Source organism: Macaca mulatta, chromosome 14, assembly GCF_049350105.2.
Source record: "Macaca mulatta isolate MMU2019108-1 chromosome 14, T2T-MMU8v2.0, whole genome shotgun sequence".
In the NCBI taxonomy this organism is placed as follows: Eukaryota; Metazoa; Chordata; class Mammalia; order Primates; family Cercopithecidae; genus Macaca; species Macaca mulatta.
Genome location: NC_133419.1, coordinates 114,659,272 through 114,676,132, shown reverse-complemented (window position 1 = coordinate 114,676,132; position 16,861 = coordinate 114,659,272). Strand labels below are relative to the sequence as shown.

Here is a 16,861-nt window from a genome sequence, read left to right as displayed (position 1 = left end):
ACAAAACAGGAGGCAAAACATTATAATGGAGGTGCGGTGCTGTGCTGAAAGCTCTTCATTCCAAACAAAAGTTGCCAGCAGTTCAGATGCTGGCAGATGCATCCAACAAGTTATCTATTCACATTGGGAGTGTCCTTGTCTGTGCAGAATCTGTGAGTGATTTTTATCAAGTCCTTCAGAACTGTCCCTGCCTCTGGAACTAACTTTAGGCTTATCCCACCTACATGCAATAGAAACATTTGCCAAGCATTTTCAGAGTAGCCATTTGTAAAGACAATCCTAGAATTGATCCTTATATTTTTTAATTCATTCATTCATTGGACAAGTATCAATTGAATGTCTTGGAAATCAAATACACAGTGCTGCATGTTATGGAAAATATGAATATGAGTAAGAAAGTCCTTCCCTCAAGTAGCGTACACTACATTAGGGCATATTTTAACATTTTAACAAATAACTGTGTGCATTAAGAAATACACAGACTTGGCTGGGCCCAGTGGCTCATGTCTGTAACCCCAGCACAAGGTAGATGGATTACTTGAGGCCAGGAGTTCGAGACCAGCCTGGACAACATGGCGAAATCAAATCTCTAAAAACATACAAAATTAGCCCGGTATGGTGGTGTACACCTATAGTACCAGCTACTTGGGAGGCTGAGGTGGGAGGATCACCTGAGTCTGGAAGGTTGCTGTGAGCCAAGATCACGCCACTGCACTCCAGCCTGGGTGATAGAGTGAGTCTCCATCTCAAAAAAGAAAGAGAGAGAGAGAGAGAGACAGACAGACAGAAAGAAAAGAAAGAAAGAAAGAAAGAAAGAAAGAAAGAAAGAAAGAAAGAAAGAAAGAAAGAAAGAAAGAAAGAGAGAGAAAGAAAGAAAAGAAAAGAAAGGAAAAGAAAATCCACACAGACTTAGTGGATTTAAAGGAAATGCTCTCACCTTAGAGAAATGAGGAAAATTGATTTTGAGAGCTGAGATTTGAAGGACTACAGTATTTTGCAGATGGAGAATGAAGAGAAAGACTTTTGGTAGGGGAAATAGCAGAATGAATGACTTACAGGCAGGAAACAACCAGGGGTCCAGGTTCACTGTTGTACTGAGAACTTGGAGAAGATAACATAAGATGGTAGACAGGGATAAAACTAGAGGGGTAGAATATAAATTGTTTTCAGATTTCTGTAAGAAAATTTGCCATATTCAATATGATGACATGTCTAACATAGTCTAACAACAAACAACTCTGGTGGGGAAATCCCACATCTTTAAAAAGATAACGGTGTTCTCCTTACCTACCATAAGGAGTCTGATTTTACTTTCTTTTGTCAGGGTAGGAAGAAAGAGAAAAGTATTTTCAATTTGATATACTTGTTCCAAGGGAAAATATTAATATAAATACTTTACACCTTTTCCATTTATCTCCAAATAAACCTCTAAAGGAAAGCCTGATCAATTTTCTTTTTTTCTGAGACGGAGTCTCGCTCTGTCACCAAGCTGGAGTGCAGTGGAGCGATCTCAGCTTACTGCAATCTCTGCCTCCTAGGTTCAAGCAATTCTCCTGCCTCAGCCTCCCGAGTATCTGGAACTACAGGTGCCTGCCACCATGCCCGGCCAGCAATTTTCTTTATCTTAATAAATATGAAGAGGCCAGGCACAGCGGCTTACACTTGTAATCCTAGCACTTTGTGAGGCCGAGGCAGGCAAATCACAAGGTCAGGAGTTCAAGACCAGCCTGGCCAATATGGTGAAACCCTGTCTCTACTAAAAGTACAAAAATTAGCCAGGTGTGGTGGCAGGCACCTGTAATCCCAGCTACTTGGGAGGCTGAGGCAGGAGAATCACTTGAACCTGGGAGGCAGAGGTTGCAGTGAGGCGAGATCGTGCCACTGCACTCCACCCTGGGCGACAGAGTGAGGCTCTGTCTCAAAAAAAATAATAAATAATAAATAATAAAAAACACGAAGTCAGAAAGGAAAAAGATGAACTGAACGTGATGGTTCAAGCCTGTAATTCCACTACTTTGGGAGGCTGAGGCGGGTGGATCACTTGAAGTCAGGAGTTGAAGACCAGCCTGGCCAGCGTGGTGAAACCCCATCTGTACTAAAAATACAAAAATTAGCCAGGTGTGGTGGTGGGCACCTGTAATCCCAGCTACTTGGGAGGCTGAGGCAGGAAAATCGCTTGAACCCAGGAAGCAGAGTTTGCAGTGAGCCGAGATCACACCACTGCACTCCAGCCTGGGGACAGAGCAAGATTCTGTCTCAAAAAACAACAACAACAGCAACAACAAAAACAACAACAACAACAAAAAAAACTTGAAGAAGTTTTCTATTCAAGCTGTTTAAGACTAGGCTTTTTAGTAAGAGGTATTTCCTGGTATTTAATTAAACAATATTTTCTAAGATCTTAGGGCTAGCACTCTTACTTAATAGGATAATTGGGAAAATATGGCCACACACAGTAGCTCATGCCTGTAATCCCAGCACTTTGGGATGCCAAGGCAGGTGGATCACTCGATGTCAGGAGTTCGAGACCAGCCTGGCCAACATAGTGAAACACTGTCTCTACTAAAAATACAAGTTAGCTGTACATGGTGGTAGGTGCCTGTAATCCTAGCTACTCAGGAGACTGAGGCAGGAGAATCGCTTGAACCCAGGAGGCAGAGGTTGTGGTGAGCCAAGATCACGCCGTTGTACTCCAACCTGGGCAACAAGAGTGAAACTCCATCTCAAAAAAAGTAAAAATAAAAACAAAAATAAAATAATAATAAAAAGGAATTTTGGGGAGTACCATTTAAATATTCCTATTTACAATGAAACAATTGATTAGGGGTTTATCTAAGTTAGGGAAAAATGACACCAAAGTAACCTGTATCAGTAAAAAGGAAAAAAATTTAAACTTTGTACTCTTTTTGTTTTTTTTTTTTTGGAATGGAGTTTTGTTCTTGTTGCCTAGGCTGGAGTGCAATGGTGCGATGTCAGCTCATTGCAACCTCCACCTCCCAGGTTCAAGCAATTCTCCTGCCTCAGCCTCCTGAGTAGCTGGGATTACAGGCGTGCACCACCACACCCACACAAGATAATTTTGTATTTTTCTAGTAGAGAAGGGGTTTCTCCATGTTGAGGCTGTTCTCGAACTCCTGACCTCAGGTGATCCACCCGCCTCGGCCTCCCAAAGTGGTGGGATTACAGACGTGAGCCACCACGCCAGGCCTAGACCTTGTACTCTTAAGTTTCACATTTATTTTTTCATTGATTTAAATGCCTAATTCTCAGGCCAAAAAAAAAATCAAAGATTCTGATTCACTGCTAGCACTAAGATAGTAACATAGAAAAACATCTCTATTAACATAAATTGAAAATGAATCATTAAATTATTGCAACAGATTACCTTAAAATAATAACATCATTTTGTGGGTATATTTTGTATGTAAATGTAAAATTGAAGATAAAAGTAGCACAAAAGAAGTGGGAGCAGATAAATGGAATTTTACTGTTGTAAATTTCATACATTTTATGTGAAGTGTCAAAATACTAATTCTAAGTACACTGCAATAAGTTAATGATGAATATGGAAATTCCTAAGGCAAAGTCTAAAAAAAATACAAAGATGGATCGCTAAAAAGCTAATAGAGGAACTATAATCCAATATTTTAAATATTTTAAATATTTTATTATTTTTAATATTTATTAAAAATTTAAAAATTATGGAAAATAAAGTAGGATATAAGGAATAGAACAAAAAACAGATGAGACAACTAGAAAACAAATAGCAAGATGGTATTGGCAAATGAGCTAAACATTTCCACTAAAATGCATAGATTGGCTGGTCACAGTGGTTCATGCCTGTAATCCCAACACTTTCGGAGGCCAAGACAGGCAGATCACTTGAGGTCAACAGTTCAAGACCAGCCTGGTCAACATGGTGAAACCCCATCTCTACTAAAAATACAAAAATTAGCCAGATGTGGTGGTGAGCACCTGTAATTCTAGCTGCTTGGGAGGCTGAGGCAGGAGAATCACTTGAACCCCGGAGGCAGAGGTTGCAGTGAGCTGAGATCATGCCACTGCACTCCAGCCTGGGGGACAGAGTGAGACTCCATATTGGAAGAAAAAAAAAAAACAAATGCATAGATTGTCAGACTGGTAAAAAAAAAAAAAAAAAAAAAAAAAAAAGCCCTAACCTGGAATAATATTCAGCAACAAAAAGAAATGAACTATTGGTGTTCACAACAACACAGATGGACCACAAGGGAATTATGCTAAAGGAAAAAAGCCAGTCTCAAAGGTAATATATTGTATGATTCCATTTATATAATATTCTTGAAGTAGCGTAAAGATGGAGAGAAGATTAGTGGTTGCCAGGGGTTAGGAGTCAGCAGAGAGAAAGGACTGTGGCTGTAAAGGAATAGCACCTGGGGGCCCTGTGGTGATGATCCAATTATGTACTTTGATTGTGGTGCTGATTACAAAAAGCTACACATGTAATAAAATTACATAGAACTACATGCGCGCACACACACACACACACACACACACACACACACACACAAGTACAGGTAAACTGGAGAAATCAGAATAAGCTCTATAGAGTGTACCCGTGTTAATTTTCTAGTACTGACACTGTACTATATATATGTAAGATGTTAACAGTAGGAGAGACTGGGTGAAGTGTACACAGGGCCTGCCTATATATTTCTTTTCAGCATGTACCTAACTATATATTGTCTACAAGAAATGACTTCAAATACAAAGGACATCAAATGACACAAATAGATTGAAAATAAAAGGATGGCCAAGAATATGCCATGTGGGAAGTCAGCATAAGAAAAACTTCATAAAAGGGAATATTATTAGAGATGAAGTGAAGTGTTTCATAACAGTAAAAGAATCTGTTCATTAAGAAGACATATAGGCTGGGCACAGTGGCTCACGCCTGTAATACCAGCACTTGGGGAGGCCATGGCTGGCAGACTTCTTAAGCTCAGGAGTTAGAGACCAAGGTGGGCAACATGGCAAAACCCTCTCTCTACCAAAAATACAAAAACCAGCTGGGTGTGGTGGCATGTGCTTGTAGTCCCAGCTACTCGGGAGCCTGAGGCAGGAGAATTGTCTGAACCCAGGAGGTTGAGGCTGCAGTGAGACACAGTCATGCCACTGCACTCCAGCCTGGATGACAGAGTAAAATATTGTCTCAAAAAAAAAAAAAAACATATACATACATATATATATATGTCTAAATGTGTATGCACCTAATAACATAGCTTCAAAATACATGAAGCAAAAGTTGACAGAACCAAAGAGAGAAACAGACAAACTACAATCGTAACTGGAGATTTTAACATCCCACTCCATGAAATTAATAAAACAACTAGAGGAAAAAAAATAGATTTCGGCCAGGTGCAGTGGCTCACACCTGTAATCCCACCACTTTGGGAGGCCAAGGTGGGCAGATCACCTGAGGTCAGGAGTTCAAGACCAGCCTGGCCAACATGGTGAAACCCCGTCTCTACTAAAAGTACAAAAATTAGCTGGGTGTGGTGGCAGGCACCTATAATCCCAGCTACTAGGGAGGCTGAGGCAGGAGAATCACTTGAACCTGGGAGGCAGAGTTTGCAGCGAGCTGAGATCCTGCCTCTGCACTCCAGCCTGGGGGACAAGAATGAGACTTCATCTCAAAAAACAAAAAAGTATTTCAACATCACTATCAACCACATTTATTGAATTAATATTTATAGAGCAGTATAACATTCTGTTCAACATTGTACTGGAGGTCCTCATCAGGGTAACAAGACACTAGAAGAAAACAAAGGTATAAAGATTGGAAAGAAAGAAGTAAAACTGCTTTTCCTCACAGACAACATGATTTTCTACACAGAAAATCTGAAAGAATCTTCCAAAAAAAAAGGCTCTTAAAAGAAAAAGAGATGTCAGGGTCACAGAATCCCAAACCAATATATAGAAATCAACTGTGTTTTTGTATGCTAGCAACAAACAACTAGATTCGAATTTAAAATACCATTTATAATAACAAATACTGTGAAATACTTAGGAATAAATTTAACCAAATGTAGGCAAAACACTAAAAATGATGAAACATTAATAAAAGAAGTTAAAGAACTAAACAGAGAGATACACTGCATGTATGGACTGGATAACTCAATATTGTTAAGATGTCAATTCTCCTCAAATTTATCTATAGATTCAATGCAGTACCAATCAAAATTCCAGAAGTTTTTAAAAATAGACATTGATGAGTCAATTCTAAAGTTTATGTAGAAATGCAAACAACCTAGAAAAGTTAAAACAATTTTTAAAAAGAAGAACAAGATTAGAAGTTCACATTATCTTATTTCAAGACTTCCACAATGCTACAGTAATCAAAACAGTGTGGTATGGTAGAAAGACAAACATCCACATTAGTTGAATAGAAGAGTCTAGAAATAAGCTCAGAGTATATAAATAACTCTTGTAACCTGATAATAAAATAATAACCCAACTTTACAAATAATAAAAGATTTGAGCAGACATATTACCGAAGATATACAGTTGGCAATTGGCAAATAAGCACGTGAAAAAATGTTCAACATGTTCAAATGTTAGGGAAATAAAAATTAAAAACTACATTGAGATACTACTGCAAACCTACTACAACGGTTAAAATTTTAAAGATTGGACCCTGCGCCGTTGCTCATGCCTGTAATCCCACCACTTCAGAAGCCCAAGGCAGGTAGATCACCTGAGATCAGGAGTTCAAGACCAGCCTGACAAACCTGGCAAAACCGTCTCTACTAAAAGTACCAAAATTAGCTGGGCATGGTGGTGAGCGCCTGTAATCCCAGCTACTCAGGAGGCTGAGGCAGGGGAACCACTTGAACCCAGGAGGCAGAGGTTACAGTGAGCCAAGATCACACCACTGCACTCCAGCCTGGGCGACAAGAGCAGGACTCTGTCTAAAGAAAAAAAAAATTATAGATTGACCATGTCAAGGAGTAATGATTATGTGAAGAAACTGAAGCTCTCACACATTGTGAGTGACATGCAAAATGATAACAGCCACTTTGGAAAACAGCTGGACAGTTTCTTACAAAATTAGACAGACCCATCATACAAGTAACCAATACTATACCTAAGCATGTATCCAAGAGAAAGAAAAACATATGCAAATGTTTATAGTGGCCTTATTCATAATTGCCCCCAAATGGAAACAATTCATGTGTCCAACAACTGGTAAACAGATAAATTGTAGTGCATCTGTACAATAAAATACTACTACTGAGTTATGCAATGATATGGATAAATCTCAAAGGCATTACGCTAAGTGAAAGAAGTCATGCACAAAAGGTAAAATAACATATAATTCCATTTATATAATATTCTGTATAAGCCAAAACTAGAGGGGAAAAAAAATCAGATTACTGGATCCCAGAGATTCTGTCTGTCTCTTGCCTCTGTCTCAAAAACACAAAGAAAGTAAGTAGAAGAAAAGAAATATGTAAAGATATCTAAAGAGCATGGGAGGTTGAGGCTGCAGTGAGCCGTGATCATGCCACTGCACTCCAGCCTAAGTAACAGAGTGAGACCCTGTCTCAAAGCAAAATAAAACAAAACAAACACACACAAAAAATGACAAAGCCCAAAGTTGGCTCTTTGAAAAAAATGAAATTAGTAAAACTATGACAAGATGAGTCAAGGGAAAATATGAGAAAACACAAATTACCAATATGAGACACAAAAGCCATATCACTAGAGATCCTATGGGCATGAAAATAATAGAAAAAAAATGAACAACTAAGTCAATAAATTTGACGAACTGGATGAAAGAGACAAATTCCTTAAAAATACAAATTAACAAAACTGACACAAGAAAAAATTGAATATGTGTAAATAAAGTTGAATTTGCATTTGACTACCTTCCCACAAAGAAAGCTCCAGACCCCTATAATTTTACTCATAAATTCTATCAGACATTAAGGAAGAAAAAAATATTCACATTACACAACGCCTTCAGAAAACTGAGAAGGAAACAATTCTCAACAATTCTGTTTTAGAAGGCCAACATAATCCTGATACCAAAACCAAATGAGAAGACTAGAGTCTAATGCCCCTCATCAACAAACATATAATATATGGTGAGCCGAGATTGCGTCATTGCACTCTAGCCTGGGTGACAGAGAGAGATGTTGTCTAAAAATAAAAAATTTAAAAAAAAAAAAAAGGCCAAGCATGGTGGCTCACACCTGTAATCCCAGCACTTTGGAAGGCTGAGGTGGGCGGATCACCTGAGGTCAGGAGTTGGAGACCAGCCTGGTCAACATGGTGAAACTCCGTCTCTACTAAAAATACAAAAAAAAAAAAAAAAAATTAGCTGGGCATGGTGGCAGGCACCTGTAATCCCAGCTACTTGGGAGGCTGAGGCAGCACAATCGCTTGAACCCGGGAGGTGGAGGTTGCAGTGAGCCGAGATTGTGCCATTGCCCTCCAGCCTGGGGGACAAGAGTGAGACTTTGTCTCAAAAAAAAAAAAAAAAGAAAGAAATTTTGGGGACACATTCGAACCATAACAAACATCAGCAATTTTGAAAATTTCTATTCATTGTAAGACCCATTAAGAAAGTGAATAGCCAAGACACAGACTGGGAATAAACATTTATTATATAATATATGTATGTATTAGGTAATTATTATATGTTATTATAATAATGATATAACTACATGTTATATAATAATATAGGAGGTAATATGTATAATACAATACATATCTAACAAAAGACTTGTGCCCAGAATGTATAAATAGCTCCTATAAATCTATAATAATATTAGAAAAACAAAAAACCAGTGACCCAATTTTAAAAATAACAGAAGGCTTAAATGGGCACTTCACAAAGAAAGATCTATAAGTAGTCAATAAACACATGAAAAAGAGCTCAAAATCATTAGTCATTAGGGAAATTTTAATAAAACCTCAATGAAATTCTAGTCATTTACCAGAATGACTAAAATTAAAAAGACGGGTAACACTAAATGTTGGTGGGTATGTGTAGCAATAGGAACTCTCATAGCTTACTGGTGGAAGTGTAAATTGCACAACCACTTTGCAAATCAGTATGGCAGTTTCTCACTAAGTGTACACCATCCTGTGACCCAGTCATAGAACTTCTAGGTTTTACTTAAAAGAAATAGAAACATATACACAAAAAGACTCGTGCAAGAAAATTCTTAGCAGCTTTATTCATACTATCCTAAAATTAGAAACAACCCAAATGCCTGTCAACAGGAGAATGGATAAACAAACCATGATATAGCCATAACTGAATACTACTTATTAAGAAAAAGGAATAAACTACTGATACACACAACAGCACAAGTGAACCTCAAAATGCCGAGTGAAAAAGTACGCCGAGTGTAAAAGCCAGACACAATCAAATACCCACGATAAAATTTCATTCACATGGAGTTCTACAACCGGCAAAACTAATTACTGCTGAAAGAAATAATCAGAAGAGTATTTGTCTCTGTTGGTGAAGAGGATGGGGATGGACTAGAAAGGGAATAAGGGACCTTTTTGGGTATCTTGGATATCTTGATAGAGATATGGGTTATATGGCCAGGCACAGTGGCTCATGCCTGTAATCTCAGCACTTTTGGGAGGCTGAGGTGGCTGGATCACTTGAGGTCAGGAGTTCAACACCAGACTGGCCAACATGGTGGAACCCTGTCTCTACTAAAAAATATAAAAATGAGCTGGGTGTGGTGGCAGGTACCTGTAATCCCAGCTACTCGGGAGGATGAGGCAGGAGAATGGCTTGACCCCGGGAGGTAGAGGTTGCAGTGAGCCAAGATGGCGCCACTGCACTCCAGCCTGGGCAACAGAGTGAGACTCCATCTCAAAAAATAAATAAATAGCTGGGCATGGTGGTTCACACCTGTAATCCCAGCACTTTGGGAGGCCGAGGCGGGCAGATCATTTGAGGTCAGGAGTTCGAAACTAGTCTGACCAACATGGTGAAACGCCATCTCTACTAAAAATACAAAATTAGTTGGGCGTGGTGGTGCATGCTTGTAATTCCAGCTACTCAGGAGGCTGAGGCAGGAGAATCCCTGGAACCCGGGAGGCAGAGGTTGCAGTGAGCTGAGATCGTGCCACTGCACTCCAGCCTGGGTGACAGAGCCAGACTCTGTCTCAAAATAAATAAATAAATAAATAAATAAATAAATAAATAAATAAATGTTATATGGGTATATGTAATTAGTAACACTCGTCAGCTTGTACAATTAAGATCTGTGTATTTCCATGTATGTATATTTTACCTCAATTAGAAAACAATTTTTGAGAAGTAAATGGAAAAACAATGATTAAATTACTTTAACAAAACAAGCTCAGTAAAGTCTGTTTTTAAGAGAAATCATTGGGCGCGGTGGCTCATGCCTGTAATTCCAGCACTTTGGGAGACCAAGGTAGGAGGATCACTTGAGGTCAGGAGTTCGAAACCAGCCTGACCAACAGGTGAAACCCCATCTCTACTAAAAATACAAAAATTAGCCAGGTGTGGTGGCACATGCCTGTAATCCCAGCTACTAGGGAGGCTAAGGCAGGAGAATTGCTTGAACCTGGGAGGCGAAGGTTGCAGTGAGCTGAGATTGTGCCATTGGACTCCAGCTTGGGCAACAAAGAGAGAATCCGTCTCAAAAAAAAAAAAAAAAAAAAAAGGTAGAGAGAAATCAAAATGACTCTGGAACCAATTGAAATCAAAGACTTTGTAATTAGAAAAAAGGAGGAAGAGGAAGAGGTGGTAACCATCAGGACCATCACTTGCTGATGGCTTCCTAAGAACTCTGCCAACTACTTTACAGGATTCATTTCATTCCCACAGCCTATCTTTCAGATATAGGAGAAAAAGGATGCTTTAATAAACAAATTCTCCCCAACATCCTTAGCAAACGCTTTAGATGCAAAAGCCCCCTTATAAACTCAAGATAACAAGGCATTTTTTCTCTCTTTTAAATTTCAAGCAATAAGTAGTGAATCTCCTCTTAAATCTGTTATTATCATTAACAAATGTGAACCACAGGATAAAATACCTATTACTATTTTTGGTTTCAGCAATATTCATACAATATGTACTGTGATCTATGACATATATATATATATATATATATATATAATTTTTTTTTTTTTTTTTTTTTTTTTTGGAGACAAGGTCTGGCTCTACCACCTAGGCTGCAGTGCAGTGGCATGATCATGGCTCACTGCTGCCTCAACCTCCCAAGCTCAAGCTATCCTCCCTCTTAAGCCTCTTGAGTAGCTGGGACTACAGATATGCACCACCACGCCTGGCCAGTTTGCGTATTTTATGTACAGACAGGGTTTCACCATGCTGCCTAGCCTGGTCTCCAACTCGTGTGCTCAAGTGATCTGCCTACCTTGGCCTCCCAATGTGCTAGGATTACAGGCATGAGGCACCACACCCAGTTTCACAATTCTTAAAACATCTTAATTCCATGATCTAGACGATTTGCCCTTCACAGTGTCTACTGGGGGCTAGAAAGCATGATCTGCCTAATGAATATTTTACCTAACTGCTAAAATGAATCTAGCACAACTTCCCTGCCAGTTCAACTACAGTCTCGAGAATATAACCTCTCCTAGGCTCCTGCATGAACTGCAGACTGTTTTAAAAGACGTTAACAAGAATAGGAAGGGGCAAGATGGTCCTTACCACATCCAATATAGCATGGACAAACAGGTCCAGGTAGACTGTGGTGGCCTTGGTCCAGTTGTAAACTGGCCTCACTTCTTTATGATAGTTCTGTAATAGTTGCTTGCTGAGATGATACAGAGCAGAATCCCGGGGATGATGTGTATCTGTGGCTAGAATTCCTGGAAAAGAAACTATCATTGTGAAGATAAAGTAAGAGGGGCTTGGTTTCTTTAGGAGGTTTCAGACTGTTCAGGACTCGGTGGCTCTTACTAGAATATAGCTTTCAGCTCACCAAAATCTGCATCAATTCCCAGCCAGTTGGTGTAGCCTTTGGCAAACGCTTAAAGTAAGCTGATGGCCTAAGTGCCCAGTGGAGAAATCTCATCGTAAAAACAAGTAAATCAACGCCATCTCCAAGTCTGCAAAACTGTACCTACAATTTCATTTTACAACAAGCCTGCATTTTGGAGACAGAATAATTTCTTTATTCCTGTATCATATTCTCCTAGCATCTAGAAAAAAACCACCTACACACTTAGCCAAAACTTAACTCCCGCCTTGGTTTTTCTTTTGATTTTTCATTTGTAATTCAAAAATTTGATAGAAAAATCTAGCAAAAAACACATGAACAAACCCATTAACCCCAAAAACTTGTATAGATTTCTAGATAATGAGATTAACGGGAGCCCAAATTTGTACTTTTCTCCTCAAAAATCTCTTTTCTCATTTCCTCTGTCCCTAAATAAAATGCACTTGTCAGAAAATGAGATCTTTGTTTTGAGAAAATTCTCTCTGGTTCCAGGGAACAACCATTTCTTCTGACCCAAAAAATCTTGATTTGTAGAGGAGCTGTGATTGGTGTTGAGGCCAGGGAGGCCAGAGGAAGGGAAGCAAGAGAAATGAGCACCAGCAATTGGAAGTGACAAATTTGTGAGGGCTTTCTCTGAATTGCAAAAAGATATTTTGTTCACAAGCTTTGCCAGCCCTTAGGGGATTCAATGCTTCAGTCAGTCATTGGACCGAAGCAAATTGCACACCTCCTGACAAAGTGCGTGAGTGAAATCTCTCTGTAGTGCCCTGCGTGTGAATTTGCCTGGGCTCTCAGTGGTTTTGATGGTTATTTTGATGAGCTGCCGAAGGTATGAGGGATCCAGCAGGAAACTGTAAATGAGATCGCTTCTCCCTGTGTGACAATCCCGTTTATACCCATTTCTTTATGAATGATGTCACGTCACTTGCCGCCACAGGCAGCAATTTCTATGATTTAACAATGTCAGTGTGACCAAAATGCTAACAACAATGCTGGAGGTGCAATGCCAGACTCCTTGTGGGCAGTTCTATATACACTTTCATTACCGTTGGAACTGGGAATCTAATGAGCATTTTAACTCCCTAACTATTCACCCAAGAAGATGCCTAAAATGGCGTTAGCTATTCAGGCGTACAGGACTAAGGTGGGTGGCTTGCATCAAACATCATTTGTAGGGTTTTTGTGAGCTGTTATTGTCAAAAAGTGTGCTGTGAATCTCTCTACCTGAGAACATTTCTTGCTGGTGTACCCCAGGGCAGGGAAGTCAGGAGCATAAAGCAAAGCTGGCCCAGTGCTTTTCCTGCCAACTTTGCTGTGGGCAGCTTCACATTTACCTCGCTTGGAAGCTCCCAATTCAAGTCTCAGTTGGGGAAACACCGAAATGAGCATGTTTCAATACAGGAAACTACCTGAGACAGCATTAAAACATAATTCTGAGCAATGAATATGTGTTCCCCGCACCGTCTGCTCACAAAGACTCAAATTCCCCTCTGCGATCTTGTCTAGGAACCAATCCATAGGTTCCCTATGGATAAACTCATGTTTTCTAGAATGGGTCAAAGTTTTGGTTAAAAAGAGAAAGTTCTGGACGCTAGGACTAGGAACAAAAGAGAATCAAGCACTGAAAGGAGAAAAACAATAAGCAAATGGAAACGTGCTTAAATAAACCAAAAGGGGAAAGAGTTCTTTGTTTAAGATGGGAAGAAATAATAAATTACATTTCTACTATGAATGCAAATTTGCCTGAGGAGAAAGATCAATTACAGGAGAGAGATTAAGGATTTAAGTGACCATTAATTAACAGTAAATTATGCCCCTTGAAAGCTAATGTGACATTCACACAAGCACTAAATGACTCACAGTTCAGTGATGTTTCAACAGACACTGATGGAAGCTATCAACAGACCCAGAAAAGATTCCTCGCCAAAACTGCCTTCTTGAATGCTAATAATCAGCTTCAAATAATTCACTTGTAAGATTTCTGGAAAGTAGAATGTGTTAGGGACTGAGCTATGAAGCACTTGTAGGTGAAGAGAGATTGAAAAAGAAGAAGATAAGAACACAATAAAATTATTCCTTTGTTTTCCTTGTTTTAATGACTTACTCTCCCATGCACCTATCTTAAAGTGTTCAGGGTACTTTGATGGAAAGCGCTATTCTTGCTTTAGCTGCTATGTATCTCTAGGATTTTAAGAGAGTTACAGATACATCTGAGAGGTTAAAAGGAAATGAGATTTATGTATTGAATTCCTAACACTGATTGAATGCTGACTGTATGCCAGGCACCAGGCTAAGCCCTCACATGAATGATCTCCTTCAACGTTCCCAACAAACTTATGAGACAGGTACTCTACAGATCTATGAGAAGTGCACTATTACTGCAGGTAAGGGACTATTGGCATAGTGAGGTTAGCACTGCCCAAGGTCATGAAGCTTGCAAGCAAAGGGAGTGATATTTACACACGGCTGGACTGGTTTTGAAGCCCAAGCTTTTAATTATGACACTACATGATTAAGTGTAACCTGACTCCCTCAGAATATTAGGAACAACAGCAAGAAACCTTTCAACAAGAAGACTGACATGTTGTGTGGAGTATATTATTGGACAGAAATAGCCAGTGGTATTTTCCGTATGTGTTTTCAGGTTAATAATATCTTACATTTGCATTGCACCTTACAATTTAACAATGCTGTCTTATTTGATTGGCATGAATACCCAAAATAAAGTTAACTTACAGGAAAACTGAGTCTCTAAGAGATTAATTGACTTCCCAGGGTTACGTGGCTGGTGAGCAGTGAAGCAGGAATTAGCTGGCTCTCCTTGTTCAGGCCTCCTTCTATGCCAACACACTGCCCCCTGGGATTGGTTCAGTGCTCTTACATTTGCAAATCATCTTGATTTGTAAATATAGTAAAATATGTAAAGTAAATATAGTAAAACCCAGTAAAATTCCACAGGGCAGATCTTCCTGCAACAAGTATCCTCGGAATGATTTATGGTAAAGCACTGGTTGTCAGACACTATTAAAACACTTATTTCTGCTACATTTAGAACAAAAATCATGCATAATACAAAACATTAGAGAGATATTGTTAAGAACTTAGTCTGTTTTCTTACCTTCATTTTTCTATTTTATCTTAGTTTAATGCTCACAATTATTTTCTGCTAAGAAACCCATTTGGCATTTAATGACATTTCCTCTGTTTTTATTTTTTACCATTAAGATATGCTTTTATCCTTTATGTTCAACATCCAAGATTTTTATACTTTACTGATAAGTGGCTATTTTTCTTCTCTACCCAATAAAAAAATCATTTCCAGCTTCCTGGGTACCAAATTTCTAACTCATCTCTGTAATTGACTCATTCCACTTCCAGTTACATTCTAAAACTTTAAAATTCAGATATGAGCTCTAGGAGAAACCTCAAGAAAACGGGACATTGAGAAACACCACCATAATCATAAATTCTTGATTTGTGCACGTGTACTAAGAATCAATTGTATCCTAACTAAAATGATTCAATTCAATAGAGTTAATACTGGTGCCATGGAAGTATAGTTCTAGATATTTAGAAAAAAAAAATATTAACTTCTAAATTACTTTTAAGAGGAACTGTAAATTCAAAACTTGCAAGTTTACAGTGCTTGTCTTTAGAGATATACTCATCACCTACATAGATTTTGTAAGGCGAGATGTTAAGGCCTCTAATACCAAAATGATATACATATGTCTGTAGCCATGACAAATCTAATGGACTTTTTCTCTGGGCTGCTAACAGCTGATAATGAAGCCAAGACTATTTTGGATAATAAAAACATATTGTCCACACATAAGAGCAAATTTGAAAAAGAATGCCCCAAACTCTCAATCAAGCTGTAGAGAGCTTGATTTCTAGAGAAGCAGAGATTTATCAAGCAATTATAACATTTCAGAGCATATTTTCAGCTATGTGTAAAAAGCCCCACAGTCTAATGCTATATGTATGTGTATTTGCAATCATAGGAACAAAGTCAGAAACAAATCATTGTTTTCAATGTAGCTTCACAGGACTGGCATTTTACAGATGATGAATAAAAGCAAACACGCCTGAGAAGTTCTATAGCACAGTGTACAAAAATGTTGTCTCTATCTTCTAAGAGTTAATCCTTAGTGCCTAGTAAAATCATTAAAAGGACTCACCTGCAGCCACCAGGATGCAGGCCCACAGGGGAGCCATCACGCTTGCCAACATTCCTAGGCAGATCCCAAAAAGGAGCAACGCAAACTTGCCTACCAGATGGAATGCCGCTCAATTTTTCCTAACAGGGTTCCTCTCCACTCTGTTCTCCTCCTTCTCCGTTTGCCAGTTGATGCTATCCTTACTGGTGCTATTTTGTAAACACTCAGTGGGACAAAAGGCAATACCAGCACCATGCAGATGTTTTGGAATTGATGCCATGATGAAATCCCTTAACTTCTCCCTTTGGTTCTGCCCCAGGATCAAACTGTGGCTAACATTTCCATTTTCCTGACAGGAGATAGCTAAGTGAATAATGTAATCTAAGAGGAGCCCCTAAGGAGAGGAAATTCCACACTAATATGATTTCCTTTACAGCCTTTACCTAAGGCAGTGCTCTTGCTGACATTCAGGACACTAATTTCATTAATAATTGAAATCCAAATAGCTGTTCTAAATCAGACTTATGCGGTAACATCTTCAGCATTTGACAATGATTCTTGGGCTCTTGAATTACACAAGGCTAATGGAAACCTGGTATTGTCTAATGAAGAACAACTGCAAACAATGCAATGGAAAAGTGCTTTTTGTTTTTCCTAAGTCCCTTTAATTAAAAGAAACATTGATTTTTGATGAAC

At 38.9% G+C, this 16,861-nt stretch overlaps 1 protein-coding gene across 1 annotated transcript in view; it reads right to left on the bottom strand.

The window, feature by feature from the left end:
• HTR3B (5-hydroxytryptamine receptor 3B) overlaps nucleotides 1–16,238 on the bottom strand; it is a 40,124-nt gene extending 23,886 nt beyond the window's left edge. Inside the window, exons 1-2 of the mRNA XM_015115754.3 lie at nucleotides 16,187–16,238; nucleotides 11,714–11,874 (exon numbers count right to left, since the gene is read on the bottom strand). Of these exons, the coding sequence (XP_014971240.1) occupies nucleotides 11,714–11,874; nucleotides 16,187–16,238 (213 nt within the window). The remainder of the gene's footprint in view (nucleotides 1–11,713; nucleotides 11,875–16,186) is intronic.
• Between the last annotated feature and the right edge of the window lie 623 nt (nucleotides 16,239–16,861).